At 35.6% G+C, this 16,918-nt stretch overlaps 2 protein-coding genes across 4 annotated transcripts in view; one reads left to right on the top strand and one right to left on the bottom strand.

The window, feature by feature from the left end:
- The window catches only part of LOC132211130 (ubiquitin-conjugating enzyme E2 R2-like), a 920,533-nt gene that overhangs the window by 95,566 nt on the left and 808,049 nt on the right, over positions 1–16,918 (top strand). The window lies entirely within an intron of this gene.
- BCAP29 (B cell receptor associated protein 29) overlaps positions 2,009–16,918 on the bottom strand; it is a 40,591-nt gene continuing 25,681 nt past the window's right edge. The window contains exons 7-9 of one of the 2 annotated variants that reach the window (XM_059655704.1): positions 5,725–5,825; positions 4,516–4,617; positions 2,009–3,819 (exon numbers count right to left, since the gene is read on the bottom strand). In XM_059655704.1, coding sequence (XP_059511687.1) covers positions 3,784–3,819; positions 4,516–4,617; positions 5,725–5,825 — 239 coding nt within the window. In that variant the 3' untranslated portion in view covers positions 2,009–3,783. The remainder of the gene's footprint in view (positions 3,820–4,515; positions 4,618–5,724; positions 5,826–16,918) is intronic. The other variant, XM_059655705.1, reaches the window with a different exon arrangement.

Raw genomic sequence — 16,918 nt, 5'->3', positions numbered from 1 at the left:
CAAAATAAACTGACGAATAAAATAGAACCAGATGCATGGAAACATGGAACAGATGGATGAATCTCAGAGGGAAGGGGGTGAGAGGGGCAGGAAAAAATTAACCAAAAATCTTATATAGCACATATGCATTAGCTATGGACACAGACAATGGGGTGGTGAAGGCCTGTGGCAGGGCAGGAACCGGGTGGAGGGAGGCAAAGGGGGGAAAAAGGGAGACATCAGTAATACTCTCCAAATAAAGATTAAAAAAAAAATGATGGCTTCGTTTGATAGTAGCAGTGGGAATGGAAATAACACTGAAGGAGAAAAAGAACTAAAAATAGGAGTGGAGAAAAAGAACTAAGATAGGGTATCTGTTTCCACACATTGTGAAATTCAGTCCACACCATTATCTGTATGTTCCTGCATTACTTTCCTAGTGCTGCTAACAAATTATCACAAACTTGGTGATTTAAAACAACAAATGTATTGTCTCATGGCTCTTAAGTCCAGAAGTCCAAAGTCAAGTTTCACTGGTGTCCACAGGGTCATTCTCTCTCAGCAGGCGCTAGGAAGAATCTGTTCTTGCCTCTTCAGCTCTGGAAGCTCTGGCACTCCAATCTCTGCCTTCAGGCCACAGTGCCATCTCCTCTTCTATGTGGTAATTACCTTCCTTTGCATTTAGGGCCCACCCAGATTATTCAGAATAATCTCTCCATCTCAAGATCCTTAACTTAGTCATGTTGTTTACCATATAAAGTTAATATTCACTCTTTTGCCATAGAAGAGAATATTTCCAGGATTAGGACATGGATATCTTTTGAGGGGCTGTTATTCAATTCTACAATGTTGAAATCACTTGGCTATAGAAGGAAAGAGTAATGTTTATTTAGAGATCAAGGTGGAAAGCAACATTATGAAGTTAATAATGCTGTTTAGTAAATTGATTAGAGAAAGAAATGTTAAAAAAAGAAAAGGGAACCTTTGTGAAGCGGGTTTTCAGGAATACTGGGGAAAGTAGGCTGAAAGACAAAAACATTCAGAAGGGCCTCATGGGCTTTAGACATATTATTCTTGATGTTAAAGTCCATGTTAAAAGGCCTACTATCCTTACACCTTGCGTAGTGGGCACTCAAAAACAAGGTGTAACAGGTGTCAGTAGTGCTGGGCATGGGCTGTTCAGCTGTGGTGGGACATGGATGGGAGGGGTAGTGAGAAGGCAGTGAACAATGGAATGGGAGTGCAGGACCAGGCTAACCTACAGAAGTGGAGTAAAACAGGAGATACATCCAAGTGGCTCTGGTTGGGAGGCGCAAGGAGGAAGCAGGGTTGTCACTGCAGGCGAGCAGAGACCCAGCACCAGAACAAGCATGGGATTTAATTAGAGATCATGGCAGGCTGGTGACATTGGGATAGTATCATAGGAAACAGTTAAGCTCCAGGCTCTAGACTGGGGGTTCAGGGTACTCTATTTACCAGTACTGGGGCCCAAGATATAGCCTGATAAGCAATGAGTACTTGGCTAGAACTTCTTAAATGCTCTTTCCTAGAGTCCAGGACCTCAAGGTAGATTTGTAAGTGGGGAAGAGAGTGTGACAAAACTCTATGTAACTCTGATAGGAAAGGGTAAGAATGACACTCCTGTGTTTAAATCCGTAATACAGCCTAGCCCTTTTAAAACATAAAGTCATTACGGACAATAGAAAGAAACAATACGCAGTGTGACCAAATCCGGAATACATGTTTATTTTTTGTTCAACTCCATCATTGGCAGGGAGAGCATAACTAACAAGTATTGTTTGAGGGGCAATTTGGTGTCGTGGTAAAGTACACAGAGTCTGAAGCGAAAGTTCCTCGTTCAAACCTTGGATGAATCATGGCAATACTTTGTTCAGCAAATTATAGCTAGTTTGTGTTTATAAAGACTAGAGTAATATCTGAACACCTGAATTCTATTTTAGATCCTGGCCCCAATCCATCCAATATCATGTTACCATGAGAAAACGGCTCAGAGGTTTGAGGCCTCAGGTTGCCCATCTGTAAAACTGAAGGCTGAGATTGAGGAGTACTTAAATGTGCACTTTAAAGTGATCTTGGGAAATCTTTAAATCCTCGTGCTCTTTAAAGAGCACCCAGACTTTATCTTTGCCATACAGTCTGAACAACTTTGAGAATCACAGCATTACCTTAGTATACAGAGTAATCCTGATCTAAACGTTATTGCTCTCATTTTGAAGATGAGGAAATTGAAGTCTAGAGGGTTAAAAAATTTGTTCAAATCACATGGCTAAATTATTGTGAGGCTGGGATTAGATTTAAATTCTGCCAATTCTACAGGTGTGTACTTCCTAATTTTCTCTGTTATTCTGTATTAGACTTGATTTCTGTATAGCAGGCCAAAATCACTCACTCACTCGGTATTACCCCTGTAGCTCTAACTTGGATATTTTTCAGTTGATACTTGGAGTTCTGTCTTGTTTCAGCGCTCCCTCCCTCATGTTATTTATGGTGCTGTCAGTCCAGATGGTCTAACTCCCATTTCTTACTCCTGTTAAATGTCTCCTACGTGTCTGTTTTCTAGCAGTAACTCCTGACTTTTATCTGAAAAAAAAAGTCTTACATACTTGCTTATTTCATCCATTTTGCAATGAAAAAAATTAAATATGTGTGAGGTTGATGCTAAAAGGATAATAAACAACAAAGGATGAAACAAATATGAAGAAAATAAAAACTCTAGTAATTATTTTCCATTTTCTTTTATATTTAGGTTTTTATGAGACAAGGAAGATAATTTCCATGTCTAAACACTGGGAACAACCTAAATCATATTAATGCTATAATCATTATCATTTTCTAAAGAAAACACTAAATGAATTTTTGAATGGAAAAATAGTATTTAATATTTAGTTTTCAGAATACATAAACATCTCAGAGGAACTGTGATACCAGTGTATGTATACTGGAGGTAATATTTGTATTATAACTATATAATCTCACAGCAATGGGAAATACTTGCTCTCTGAGTCAAGAATTCCAAATTGTTGCAAAATAATTTTAGTTCAGTCTGTGACAGTTGTACAAATAGATGTAAGCTCCACTGCTAGATGGACTTTAAAAAGACTGACCACTTACTAATTACGTGTCATTGACACAAATGTCAACAAAAACAGTCCAATAGATGTAGAAGCACAGTAACAAAAATATAATTATTAAAACAGTTGTCTGATGAGAGTAAACCATAGTATGTGTCATCAGGCTTTAAGGTCACTATTTTTATTGTTTGCTCTGACTCTTCCCTATTAATATAGTGGCAAATTCTGATCATTTATCCTTATTTAATCTTCCCATGAACAAATTTGCTGATAATGGATACTATATTCAAATACATAATCATTGTCATCATCTGATTAAATAGATTATTATTAGTAGAAACTCATCAAAGTTTTTAAAGGCTATTAACGGTTTCATGCAACTTAAAAATCTAATTTTGGGAGTAACTGGCTAATGAATTTTTCTTTCTATTGGTAAACAGCCACCATACACCACTGTTACTATGAGTATCTAAATGGTTTTAACATGCTTATATTTTACTTAAGAGCCAGAATATAGACTTTACAATATTAAGTGAAACATCATCAAATATTGTGATAATGCCATTATAATAACAGCTTATATATGGCATTTTTAAAAATGTTGGCCAGTCATAGTATATTTTTCTGAACTGAATTTTAAATTTCTGAGAGACTAACATGATAGCAAATTTATCACCCTGACATGGTGTGCCACGCTCTTCTTTCTGACAGTTCACAGGCTTTTCTTGTTGTCTTTTGGTAAAAGATCCTGCAAGAAAAAATGGACTTAAGTAGTACAGCAAAGAGTGAGAAACAGGTTCATAGATAAGACATGGACTTAAAAAAATTCTCTTTTCTGTGTATAGTTATTAATTGTAAGAGTAATCAACTGTGAAATATGGATTAAGAAGGTCTCAAATTTTAAAAACTACAAAATTGGTGGGTTTTACTAGAAAAGATGTCTAGAGGGGAAAACAAAACTCTTGTTAAGTTCTTTTTCTCCCCCGTCTTAATCTATTTTGCCTTAGTTTCACAGTTATATCCGGAAAACAAAATTTCTATTCCCCTCTTGCAAACCCAATTAAGACTTTTTGGCAGAGAAAGAATGAAGGGAACCACAAAAACCAGATGGGGTGTCCTTTTTTGTTGTTGTTCTTCAGATATTTGCCAATATAACCAGCTTCTCAAATTATACCCTTTACTGATCATGTTAAAAGATGACTATAATGTATTATTTAAAATTGGAAGAAAATGGGGTAGAAATAATCTTAAGAAATCTTGCTCCAAGAAGGTAAAAGTCTACCCTGAGGGAAAAAATTTCATAAAATGGAGTTGTAGTGTTATTGCTTATACATGGGAAGTTCATCAAAAGCTTATTCAGGCCATGACCGGTTTGGCTCAGTGGATAGAGCATCGGCCTGCGGACTGAAAGGTCCCAGGCTCGATTCTGATCAAGGGCATGTACCTTGGTTGCGGGCACAACCCCAATAGGAGATGTGCAGGAGGCAGCTGATCCATGTTTCTCTCTCATCGATGTTTCTGGATCTCCATCCCTCTCACTTCCTCTCTGTAAGAAAATCAATAAGATATTATTTTAAAAAAAAATTATTCAGGCTGAACGTGGATGCTTTCAGAATAACTTTAATAACATTAACTTTAAGCAACCAATCAGAAGACAGGATTAGAGAAAACAGGTTATATATATCTTACCGCTTTAGATAAAAATCACAGCTTGAATGGAGCAGTTATTCTGGATAAGGCCCTTAAGTAAAGGGTGATTTTCCAAAGCGAAAGTTATAAATTGGCAGGTGCTCATGCTTTTATACTGCCAATGACCCTTGGTTAGTTCTGTTTTTTTCTTTTCTAGAAGAGCACAAGTGCAAACAAGGAAAGGCAAAGACTACATATTTTGAAGGGACTATTTTCTAATATTTATTTAGTAACTTTAACAGGAAGGGGACCAGAAGGGGAAATCCAAATGGGTTTAAAAGCTGCAAAGTGGGATTTGCTTATGGTAAGGAAATCAGCTTTCCCCTCTCCCACCTTTGTTTCCTTTTATAGTCCCTTATTTTCTGATTATTTTATTTAAAGTAAATAAACTATGTAAAATTGAGAAAGTTAAGTTTCCCAACGAACTTGAGGATACAATGCAATTTTTAAGGTTGGTTTGACAACAGAAGTGAAATTCATAAAGGACAATTGTATATAGCTTTTTACTGTAGATGGTCCACAGCAATCTTTTGATTCTCAAGTAGGATTTGGAAGGTGAATATGATTATCTTGTATTTTCATGCAATGTCCTAACCTTCACCCTCTAGGTCAGTGGTCGGCAAACTGAGGCTCGTGAGCCACATGAGGCTCTTTGCCCCTTGAGTGTGGCTCTTCCACAAAATACCACGTGCGGGAGCGCATGTACAGTGTGATTAAAACTTCGTGGCCCACGCGCAGAAGTTGGTATTTTTTGGAAGAGCCACACTCAAGGGGCCAAAGAGCCGCATGTGACTCGCGAGCCGCAGTTTGCCGACCACTGCTCTAGGTAAATTCTGGGTTCCTTAATTACTCAATAAAACCGGGATTAAGTACAACCTCTTGATTTGGGAAGGGCAAATAACACAGTTGACTTAACTAATTACACTTTCAAAAAATTTAAGCCTGTAACATGGATGTCACCCACCTGAAGTTCTGAGTGCTCTTTTAGGAGTCGGTCATATTCTTTTGAAAGACTCTCTGCTTGAATCTTCATTGCCATTATGTCATTTTGTGCCTTTGAAAGGGCTAGAAAACATTGGACAGAATTTAAAATTTTTATTTTAAAGTAATTTCAAATTTACAAAAAATCTGCAAGACTTGAATAGAGAACTTTTTTGTAGCCTTCATGCGAATTCACCAACTCTTAATGATGTAGTACATTTGTTACTGTATTCTTCCTCTCCACACACACACAATTATTTTCTTGAACCATTTGAGAATAAGTTACAGGCACTGTGTATTTCCTAAGAACAAAGGTATTCTCTAACATAATCATAGTATAATTACCAAATTTAGGAAATTTAACATCAATACAATACTTTTTCTAATCTACTACTCATATCCCAATCATGGCAAATGTTCCAATTATGTCCTTTTTATTATTTTTTTTTCACCTCTAGTTCAGGATCCAGTCATAGACCAACTTTTGCTTTAAGTTGTCATATCTGTAGTTTCCTTTAATCTGAAATAGTTCATCAGTTTTTTAAAAAAAAGATATGTTTATTAATTTCAGGGAGGGAGGAAGAGGGAGAAAGAGATAGAAACATCCATAATGAGAATCATTGATCAGCTGCCTCCTGCATGCCCTCCACCAGGGATTGAGCAACCCGGGCATGTGCCCTACTGGGAACTGAATGGTGACCACCTGGTTCATTGGTGGACCCTCAGCAACTGAGCAACACTGGCCCAGCTAGTTCTTCCGTCTTGCCTGCCCTTCTCTCCCCCATCTTTTGTGACACTGAAATTTTTAAAAATGCAGGCCACTTTAAAAATAGAATGTTTTTCATTTTGGTTTTGTCTGATGTTTCCTCATGATTAAATTCAGCGTATGCCTCCCACTTACATACAAACATTTATTTCATATTTGTGTTACTGAATGTCTTTCAAGGTATCACATCCAGAGATCCATCAGCCTCTCAATAGCTTTCCATTTTATAATTATTTTCTTCCTTGTAACTTAGAAGCAGTATGTGAGAAGACGCTTAAACTATGTAAGCATCCTGTTCCTTGATAAACTTTGCCCTTATTTTTAGCATCCACTGATAATTCTTGCCTAAACCAATCTTTATTATTATGGTTGTGATATGGTGATTTTCCAGCTTCACCAATCCATCCACATTTATCAGTAAGCACTCTACTATAAAGAAGAGCCTTCCTTTCTTTTGGGGGGACTATTTTTAAAAAATGCATTTTTATTGATTTCAGAGAGGAAGGGAGAGGAAGAGAGAACTAGAAACATCAATGATGAAAGAGAATCATTTATCAGCTGCCTTCTGCATGCCCCCACTGGGGATTAAGCCCATGCCCTGACTGGGAATTGAACCATGACCTCCTGGTTCATAGATCAATGCTCAACTACTGAGCCATGCTGGCTGGGCTAGGGTAAGAGTTTGAGGAAAGAAAGTGGAATTTATAAACTTAAAGGGCACTTTTTTTGGGACAATAAATGAAATTATAGATCCTATTTATAAACAATCTGGTTGCTTTTCCTCTTGAGAAGTCATCACATGGGCATTTTTGTATATAAATATATGTCACTATCAACTAAAGTGCCTTTTGTATCAGTACTTTCTAAACAATGTTACTGAATTAAACTTTCTGCACTGTTCTATATCTGCATTGTCCAATAAATGTTCTACATCTGTGTTGTCCAATATGGCAGCCACTAGTTACAGGTAGCTATTAAGTACTATAAATGTGGCTGTTGCAACTGAAGAACTGAATCTTAAATTTTATTTACTTTTAATTAATTTAAAGTTTGATTAAAATAGCACGGCTTTATAATTTCTTCTACATTACTTCTATAGATTCATAAATCTAAATTAGGTATTGAAGATTGAATTTGACAAGTTTAATGTGTCACTTGGTAAAGGTATGGGATAGGCATGGAAGAAAACTTTTGGTAGTGGTTAGATTTCGCTGGAACCACAGCCACAGCATAAAGATTTATACATTCATTTTTAATTTGGATTCTACAGGGCATTTCCTAGAAGATATATGAAAATGTGAAACATGTTGTTCTCTTCAGGACCTTACTAAAAATGTTTAAGAGGCTAAATTTCCAGCATATAAAAAGCTAAGAAGATTCTATACCCAATAGTGTCTGACTAGCCTATAATGGTGGTTTTAAAAATACTGGTCAGGACCTTATATTAAACAGAGGTTGGTCTTAATGTTAAAAATGATTTACATTTAAATTACTGGCATGAATAAATTACTTAGGAAATATCATAAATCTTAGCTATCAACTCATTAGTACCTTATTAAAAGATACCATTTTCCCATGAATTGTTAGAAGAAAGAATGAGTCTTATGTATCTGTAAAAGCAGCAAGAATTTTAATTATAAATGGGTGTTTTATATTGTCAAATATTTTTTCTGTATCTACTGATAGGATTTTTATCCTTTGTTTTGTTAATGTGGTATATCACATTGATCGTGGTATATCACGTTGATCAATTTGCATATGCAGAACCATTCCTGTGCCCCTAGAATGAACACCACTTGATCCTGATATATTATCTCTTTAATGTATTGTTGTATTCAACTTGCTAGTATTCATTTATGAATAAAACACTCAATAGGATGGGTATAGAAGAAAAGTACCTCAACATAATAAAGGGCATATATGACAAACCCTCAGGTAATATCATACTCAATGGTGAAAAACTGAAAGCTTTTCCTTTCAGATCAGAAACAAGACCAGGATACCCACTCTCGCTACTGTTATTCAACATAGTATAGGAAGTCCTAGCCAGAGCAATCAGGCAAAAGAAATAAATAAAAGGCATTCAAATTGGCAATGAAGAAATAAAATTGTCACTTTTTGCAGACAACATAATTCTTTATATAGAAACCCCTAAAAACTCCACCAAAAACCTATTAGAAACAGTAAATAAATATACTAAAGTTGCAAATTACAAAATCAATGTACAAAAATTAACTGCATTCCTATATTCTAACAATTAAATTTCAGAAAAAAATGAAAACAAAAAACAACAACAAAAAAACACAATTCATTTTGCAAAAGAATAAAATACTTAGGAATAAATTTAACAAAGGATGAGATGAACCTATACACTGAAAACTGTAAGACATAAAGATATAGAAAGATATTCCATATTTATGGATTAGAAGAATCAACATAGTTAAAATGGCCATATTACCAAAGCAATATACAGATTTAATGCAACCCCCATAAAAATCCCAATGGCATTTTTTAAAGAAATAGAAGAAATCATCAGATTTGTATAGGACCACAAAAGACCCCAAATAGCAAATGAGTTCTGAGAAAAAAGAAGCTGGAAGTAGTGAACTCTCTGATTTCAAATTATACTACAGAGCAACCACAATCAAAACAGCATGGCACTGGCATGAAACACACACAGATTAATGGAACAGAATTGAGAGCCCAGAAATAAACACACATGTTTATGGGCAAAATAATATTTTGACAAAGGAGCCAAAAACATACAAAAGAGAAAGCCTCTTTAATAAATGATGCTGGGTAAATTGGAAAACCACATGTAAAAGAATAAAACTAGGCTGCTGTTTATCACCATACACAAAAAGTAACTCAAAATGGATCAAAGACCTAAATATAAGACCTAAAACAATTAATTGCATAGAAGAAAACATAGGAAGTAAATTTATGGATCTTGGTCTTAAGGAGGACTTTATGAATTTAACCTCAAAGGCAAAGGAAGGAAAAGCAAAAATAAATGAATGGCACTATATCAAACTAAAAGACTTCTGCACAGCAAAAGAAACTCAATAGCCCGCCCAATTGAAAAATGGGTAGAGGATCTGAACAGACACTTTTTCCAAGAAGACATACAAATAGCCATGAGATATATGAAAAGATGCTCAACTTCCCTAGCTATTAGGGAAATGCAAAGCAAAATTACAATGAGGTACCACCTCATACCAATTAGAATGGCTATTATCGACAAGACAAGTAATAACAAGTGTTGAAGAGGTTGTGGAGAAAAAGGAACTCTCATTCACTTCTGGTGGGAATATAAACTGGTACAACCACTATAGAAAACAGTATGGAGGTTCCTCCAAAAAGTAAGAATAGAGTTATCATATAACCTAGTAACCGCTTCCCCGGTTATCAACCTCCCAAATTAAAAATTTTTCTATTTATAGATTTGAGAGAGAGAGAGAGAGAGAAACATTGATTTGTTGTTCACTCATTGGTTTCTTTCTGTATGAGCCCTGACCAGGGATCAAACCTGAAACCTTGCCATATCAGGATGATGCTCTAACCAAATGAGCGACTCAGCCTGAGCTATCAACCCCCAAAATTTGAAAATTTTTATTTGCAAAGATATATGCACCCCCTATGTTCACTGCAGCATTATTCATAATGGCCAAGACATGGAAGCAATGGAAGTGTTCTTCGATGGTTGATTAGAAAAAGATACAGTATGTATATACAATGGAATACTACTCAGCCATAAGAAAAGATGAAATACTGCCATTTGTGACAAAGATGGATGTTGAGAATATCTTGCTAAGTATATTAAGTGAGACAGAAAAAGTCAAGAACTATATGATTTCACTCATATGTGGGATATAAAACTGAAAATAAATGAACAAAAGAAAACATAAACACGCACAGACACAAACAACAGTATGGTGATTACCACAAGGAAGGGGGTGGGGAAGTGGCAAAGAAGGTCAAAGATATGGTGATGGAAGGAGATTGAGATTGGGTGGTAAACACATGCAATGTACAGATGATGCACACTTGAACCCTATATAATTTTATTAACCAATATCACCCCAATAAATTTAATTTTTGAAAAAGCTAGAGAACCACTTGTACTGTTTATTCAGAAGTATTTTTCGGATCACTTCTAGAATGAATCTATAATGAAACAACTATAGAATAATCCTGTTTTTTGGGTGCACTTATCAAGCCAAGGTATAAACTGTGTTTACTAGTATTTTGTTTTGTATTTTAGTGAATATTAAGAAACCTAACGATTACTATCTTATTGAACATACTCCAATAAGTAAAGGCTGTTATTGCCTAGGAGCATTTTGGATTGTTTTCCAGTCCTTTATGTCTTTTTTTTTTTTACAAGAATTATAATATCCTGTTTTGTATGCCTTCTACCTCCTTCTGGAACTGCCTTTGTGACTAAGGGATTATATAAACTTGTTATCTGACATTTTAATATGCTTGTTTTATTTTGAACCATATTATTTTGGAAACAGCATATATAGGGAAGATATTATTAGACATGGAGGCTTGAGGTGATACATCAAACTCACTTTCAATTTTCTCATCTGCAAATATGAGTTGCTATCACTTGACAGTGGCTTTAAGGAAACGCTGAGATATTTCATGACAACACTGGCCAGATTCAAATGAAGACTAGGTTATGTTCTAGTCACTTTTGGGGGCACATGCATCATTTATTGATATAGAGAGTAACCCCAACTAATGTTATAGTGACACATAGTATGCCAAAATGTTTGTGTACAATGACATGCCAGCAGGCCAAAAATACTTGTGGTTTTTAAACTGCCAAACTCACATTAATGGAGCTGTTTGCACAGTGGGAGGAGTGGGTGAAACTAACACACTGTGTAAATGTATTGTGTCACCATGATTTCTACCTGAGATAACAGACACTAATGGCTAAGCTTTGCCAGGAAATGGGAAAGATTTTGAAGGCATTGGCATGACAGCTAAAGTTGGCGGTGGTACAAGGGCTGTAAGGATTGTGCCAGAGGAAACATTTCTAGATAAATTTCTATACATATAGTGTTGGTTTCTTTTCAGTTTATTTGCTTCTATTTTTGAGAGCTTCAGAGTGTGATATACTGGAGCTATTCAGTACTTAATCCTCACATGTACTATTTCTTTATCAGTGATCAAGTTCTAGACCATTAACCTACAGTATTGTTTTCAAGATAACTTGGAAAGTAGACTCACAGACCTTTGTTAAGTAAGAAACATAAATTGTGGTTTTCATTGTAGTTGTTCTTGCCCATGCCTATATTACCAGGTACATGTAGATGATGTCTGTTTTAGACATCACTTTGGTTACCTTTTAACCTCACATCCATACTTCCATTATATCTCACCAATCAATCTACTCCATCTGTTACCACTGTCCTCATCTCCAATTTAGATTATTGAAATGGATTCCTCACCTAGTTTCCTGGCTACTCTAATTCATTGTCCACATTATCATCAAAGTGATTGCTCCTCTGCCTAAAAACTCTCTAACCATGCCCCCCCTCCCCCCGAAGAATGTTAGCATATAAATAAGGCATATGAGGCCCTTCAGGATGGATTTTAGGCTTACTGCTCAACTCTCACTACTGCCTCCACTTTATGTTCCAGTCACATTGAGCTCCTTGTGGTCCTTTGAAAATGCCATGCTCTTTCAGTTACATGCTGTTCATTTTATGAAAACATTCTTGCCCATCTCCCTTAACCTCCCTGCTTCTCTCATTCTCCCCCATTTAATCTGGCTAATTAAGATTCAACCTTCAAAATGTCAACAGATTGCCCTGGATCTCTGCTGTTGGCTCTGCTTCATCTTGAGCTAATGTTTATTACAGCACCTACCATGCTGAAGTATAACCATGTCCCACTAAACTATGGTCTACTCAAGAAACAGTTGTATCTGCCTTGGGCACCCAGCACCATGCCTAGCACATGGTAGGCGCTTAAATATGTTCCTTAAGGAAGAATGGATACATGAAAAGTTTACGTTTTAGGCACCTAAAAACTTCACTTGTGTAAAACTAGTTCATCTCCTAAAAATAAAATAAATGCCAGGTAAATAATGAGGTGTCACTTTAGTCACCTGATAGGAATCTTGGTTCCAACTAAAAACAGTTATATCATTAATCAAAAAACAAAATATTCAGGATAACTGGACAGTCACAAAGCAAACAGACCATTCTTGAGATATTTTGATAAAAATATAATCATGTTACAAATATCTCATGCTAATTCAGAATTACAAACAAAAACCAAACAAATAGTATCACAGAATACAGTTCAATAAAATAAAAATAAAAAAATTACATAAAACACTCATTCTAGGACTGGGGCGAGATATATGCAAGACAAGTAAGAAAATAGGAAAGTACTAAAAAAATAAAAATAAAGGCCCCCCCACCCCCCACCCCCCCCAAAAAAATCCACAATGATGAGGATACGTCAAAGGGACACAGGAGCCAACTGAAAGATTCCCAATAGCCAAAGCCTGGACAACTTGAGCAACAAAATAAATTAATATTAAATTACTAGAGGCCCAGATGCACAAAATTTGTGCAAGAGTAGGCCATCGCAGCCCCAGCTACCTCGGCCCTCGCAGTCCAAGGCAGGTCCGGACAACTGTCCGGACGGTCATTCTGCTGTTCGGCCGTTCGGTTGATTTGCATATTACACTTTTATTATTATAGATAACTCAAAGTACAAAATGAACACCCATGAGTCCATATTGATACACATAAATAAATAAGCAGAGGAGAATAGACAAATCTGTGAAGAAAAGTTCCAAATAATTTATGTAGATACTCGACCTTCAGGAGGTGGAACCTAATTCCTCACTTCTTAAGTATGCACTTCGAATAGTGACTTCCTTTCAAAGAGGAGTAAAAAAAGTAACATGATATCACAGAGAAACCTGACAAATACTACCTCAGCCAGGTCAACATCAACAATAATAAATCATGTTGCTTTGTACTCTTGATGTTATGTGATGAATTCCAATAGAGAAACATTTCAGAAAATATCTAACCAATACTTCTCAAAATTGTCAAGGTCATAAAAAATAAGGAAAGTCTGAGAAATTATTATAGCCAAGAGGAGCCTAAGGAGGCAATACTAAAGGTAACATGGTGTGCTGAATGAGATCCTGTAACAGAAAAAAGACATCAGATGAAAACTAAGGAAATCTGAATAAACTATAAACCTTAGTCAATAATAATGTCTCCTTATTGGTTCATCAATTGTATAAATGTACCAAATTAATGTAAGGCATTCTTTAAAAAAAAGGAACAGTACAGGACATATGGGAATTTGCTGTATTGTCTTGCTTATTTTTCAATAAATTGAAACTGTCCTAACATAAAAAGTTTATTATAAAAAAGCAGTAAGTCCAGCCCTGACCGGGTAGCTCAGTTGGTTAGAGCATTGTGCCGATATGCCAAGGTTGCGGGTTCAATCTGCAGTCAGGCCACTCAACCAAGCATGAAGGGAGACAGTTTCAGGGAGGCTTCCTAGGCGTGGCAACGCTGAAGCTGAAAGGTGAGCATAGTCTATAGAGAAGAGTGGAGGAAAAAGGACATTACAGTCCTGGGCAAAGGCAAAAAGTAATGAAATACTACTGTTAGAACTACAAACTACAATATTTAATAAAGTAGGAGTACAAAACTTATATTGGACAAGGGTGGGAGATAAAGCTAGAAATGACGGTGGGGACCAGGTGCCATCTTGAAAAGTTGCAAAGGTGATAGAAACCAATAAAGACTTTGAAATAGTACAGAGGCATCGTCGGAGACGTGGTGTTGAAAACTGCTCTGGTGGCAATGTGAAGAAGCAGAGAGATTCAAGTGGGACATGCTTTAGGAGACCGCTTGCTTTGCAAGAGGAGCATCAAGAATGTTTGGAATGGAAATAAAGCTGCATAAGTAATTTAATTCAGAGTAAACATTGAGTAAAACCAAAAATAGCTTTTTCACATGCAAAGAACAAAGAAAAAATTAATGTTTTTGGGGGGGAGGGTGTCTCATTTCTCTACCCATCACTAGGTATACTAGTGACTACCCATACCTTCTAGGGTACTGGGAATATGAATGAGGTTTATGGGTAAAGTGCTTTTGGGTTTAGAAAAGACATGGATTTAAAGAATGCTTATACTTATAATGATTACTGGTACTCAGGGCCAGGGAACTGATAAATACGCTTTCTAATTTAATAAAATAAGCCACACTGTGTATGCTATTGGCATAGGAAATATCAATACTTGCATAAAGACTTCCTTTATTAATCTTAGTTAGGTTGCTAAGTAATAATTTAAAAAAACAATTTTGGTTCTGTACTTACTGAAGAATAATTATAAATTATATTAATATGGTAGCTTTGCACTTAAAAATCAGATGTATGTTTAAGGCAAAGCACTGCATAAGTATAGCTTCTAACAGATTGCTTTGAAAGGAGTATGTTTTATAAAGCAAGTTCATGTGCAAGCAAAAGCAACAAATGGAATCTATAAGAATTATCAACCCATCATGTGAGAATTGAAGGAGTCAATTTACAAACAACTAATTTTACTATAAAATTTCTTAAATTATCTGATCAAGAAGCACAGGTGCACAGCAAATTTTTAACAATAGCAGAAAAAATATTTTCACCATCCTCATTTATACTGAAAAAGGTTCTTTATTTGAAGACCCTAAATAGAGGTCAGTAAACTAATTCTGTAAAGGACCAGATCGTAAATGTTTTTAGCTTTCTATACCATGCAGATTCTGTAGTCTATTCAACTTTGCAGTCACAGAAAACATGTAAACGAATGATTGTAGCTTTCTTCCAACAGAATTTAATTTTTAAAAACAAGGCAGCAGGCTGGGTTTGGCCCATGGTCATACTTTGCTGACCCCTGTTCTAACATAGCACTTGTAAGTTTTATCAGTTTCTCTTAACTTATAAATTTACTGATAATAACTAAAAAATAAAGTATCAGAATATGAGAAGAGGATCCAAATTGTACTGAAAATTTCAAGGAATCTCCTAAAAAGTTTCCTATTTTAGCTCTATCAATTTTCCTTATAGAAAGAACAAAATCTACACAGATAGGGGATGTTGCAATGAGATTTAGTTTTAAGAAAAAAAAAAGGTTTTTCGCCCTAACTGGTTTGGCTCAGTGGATAGAGTGTCGGCCTGCGGACTAAAGGGTCCCAGGTTCGATTCCAGTCAAGGGCATGTACCTTGACTGGGGGCACATCCCCAGTGGGGGGTGTGCAGGAGGCAGCTGATCGATGTTTCTCTCTCATTGATGTTTCTAACTCTCTGTTCCTCTCTGTAAAAAATCAATTAAATATATTTTTTAAAAAAGAGTTTTTTCTTTCTTTAATTTTTCAGCTCATTTTCCTAGCTGATTGCTTTTTATCCATTTCAAAAGTGACTGAGTCAGGTACCAAACGGGGACAATTTGAACATGAAGATGCTAAGTTCAATTCTGGGTAAGTTGATCTGATACTGGTTAAATTTTCACATGGAAATGCCCCATCAGGCAATCTCTAAAGCAAAAATTCATGCTTCAGCTTTTAAACCAAAACTAATTCATCTTATTGGTGTTTAGCACCTTTAAACACTTCCAAGACACCCACAGAAAAGAACAGTGCTATTATTATGCAATGGTTTTATAAATCGACCTCAGATTTAATTAGCAAATGAACATATCAAACATCTAACACTGCATAGTTTACCCTTCATCAGGTTTTGAGAGGTATTTTTATCTTTTTCAATTTAGAAGCTTATTTATAAGACTTCACCTTAAATTTGAAAACTTTTTATTATGATATATAAAAAAGACAAATGGATTTGGGAAGTAAAATAGTGTCAGAAAAAAAATCATTCCTAAACTTGAAAAAAATGTTTTAAATTACTTTTGACAATGTTTTTTTAGGTTGATAGTTAAAATCTAAATGAAAAAAAATTTCTTTCTTCTTTCAGTCATTCCCTATTTAACTTGTAAAGTTTTTTTGATAGAAGTAACAATAATATCTAGTAACTTATTAATTTTTAACATAGACAATGCACTGGGCCATTTGTGTAAACAACTATTCTGTGAAGAGCTATCATTTAACTTCCCCAAAGTAAAAGCCAGTCTTAAACCAAATCTGAGTGACTAAATTTCACACTCCCAAATGCTATTTAGATGCTTTCATAGTACCTTTGAACAAATAAAGAGAATTCTTCAATAGATGGAAACATTTCAGTTGTTTTATTCTTTCTTCTTGAATCTAAATCCCTGTCCACAAATTATGTGGCAAAAGATTGTTTTTTGGCTCTATATTTTTTTCTTGCTAAAAATCTACTGCTGCCTCTGTATTTATTTTAGAATAAATTTTGGACC

The sequence above is a fragment of the Myotis daubentonii genome, chromosome 10, assembly GCF_963259705.1.
Source record: "Myotis daubentonii chromosome 10, mMyoDau2.1, whole genome shotgun sequence".
NCBI lineage: Eukaryota > Metazoa > Chordata > Mammalia > Chiroptera > Vespertilionidae > Myotis > Myotis daubentonii.
The sequence above is the reverse complement of the archived record's forward strand: the minus strand, read 5'-3'. Positions and strand labels throughout refer to the sequence as shown.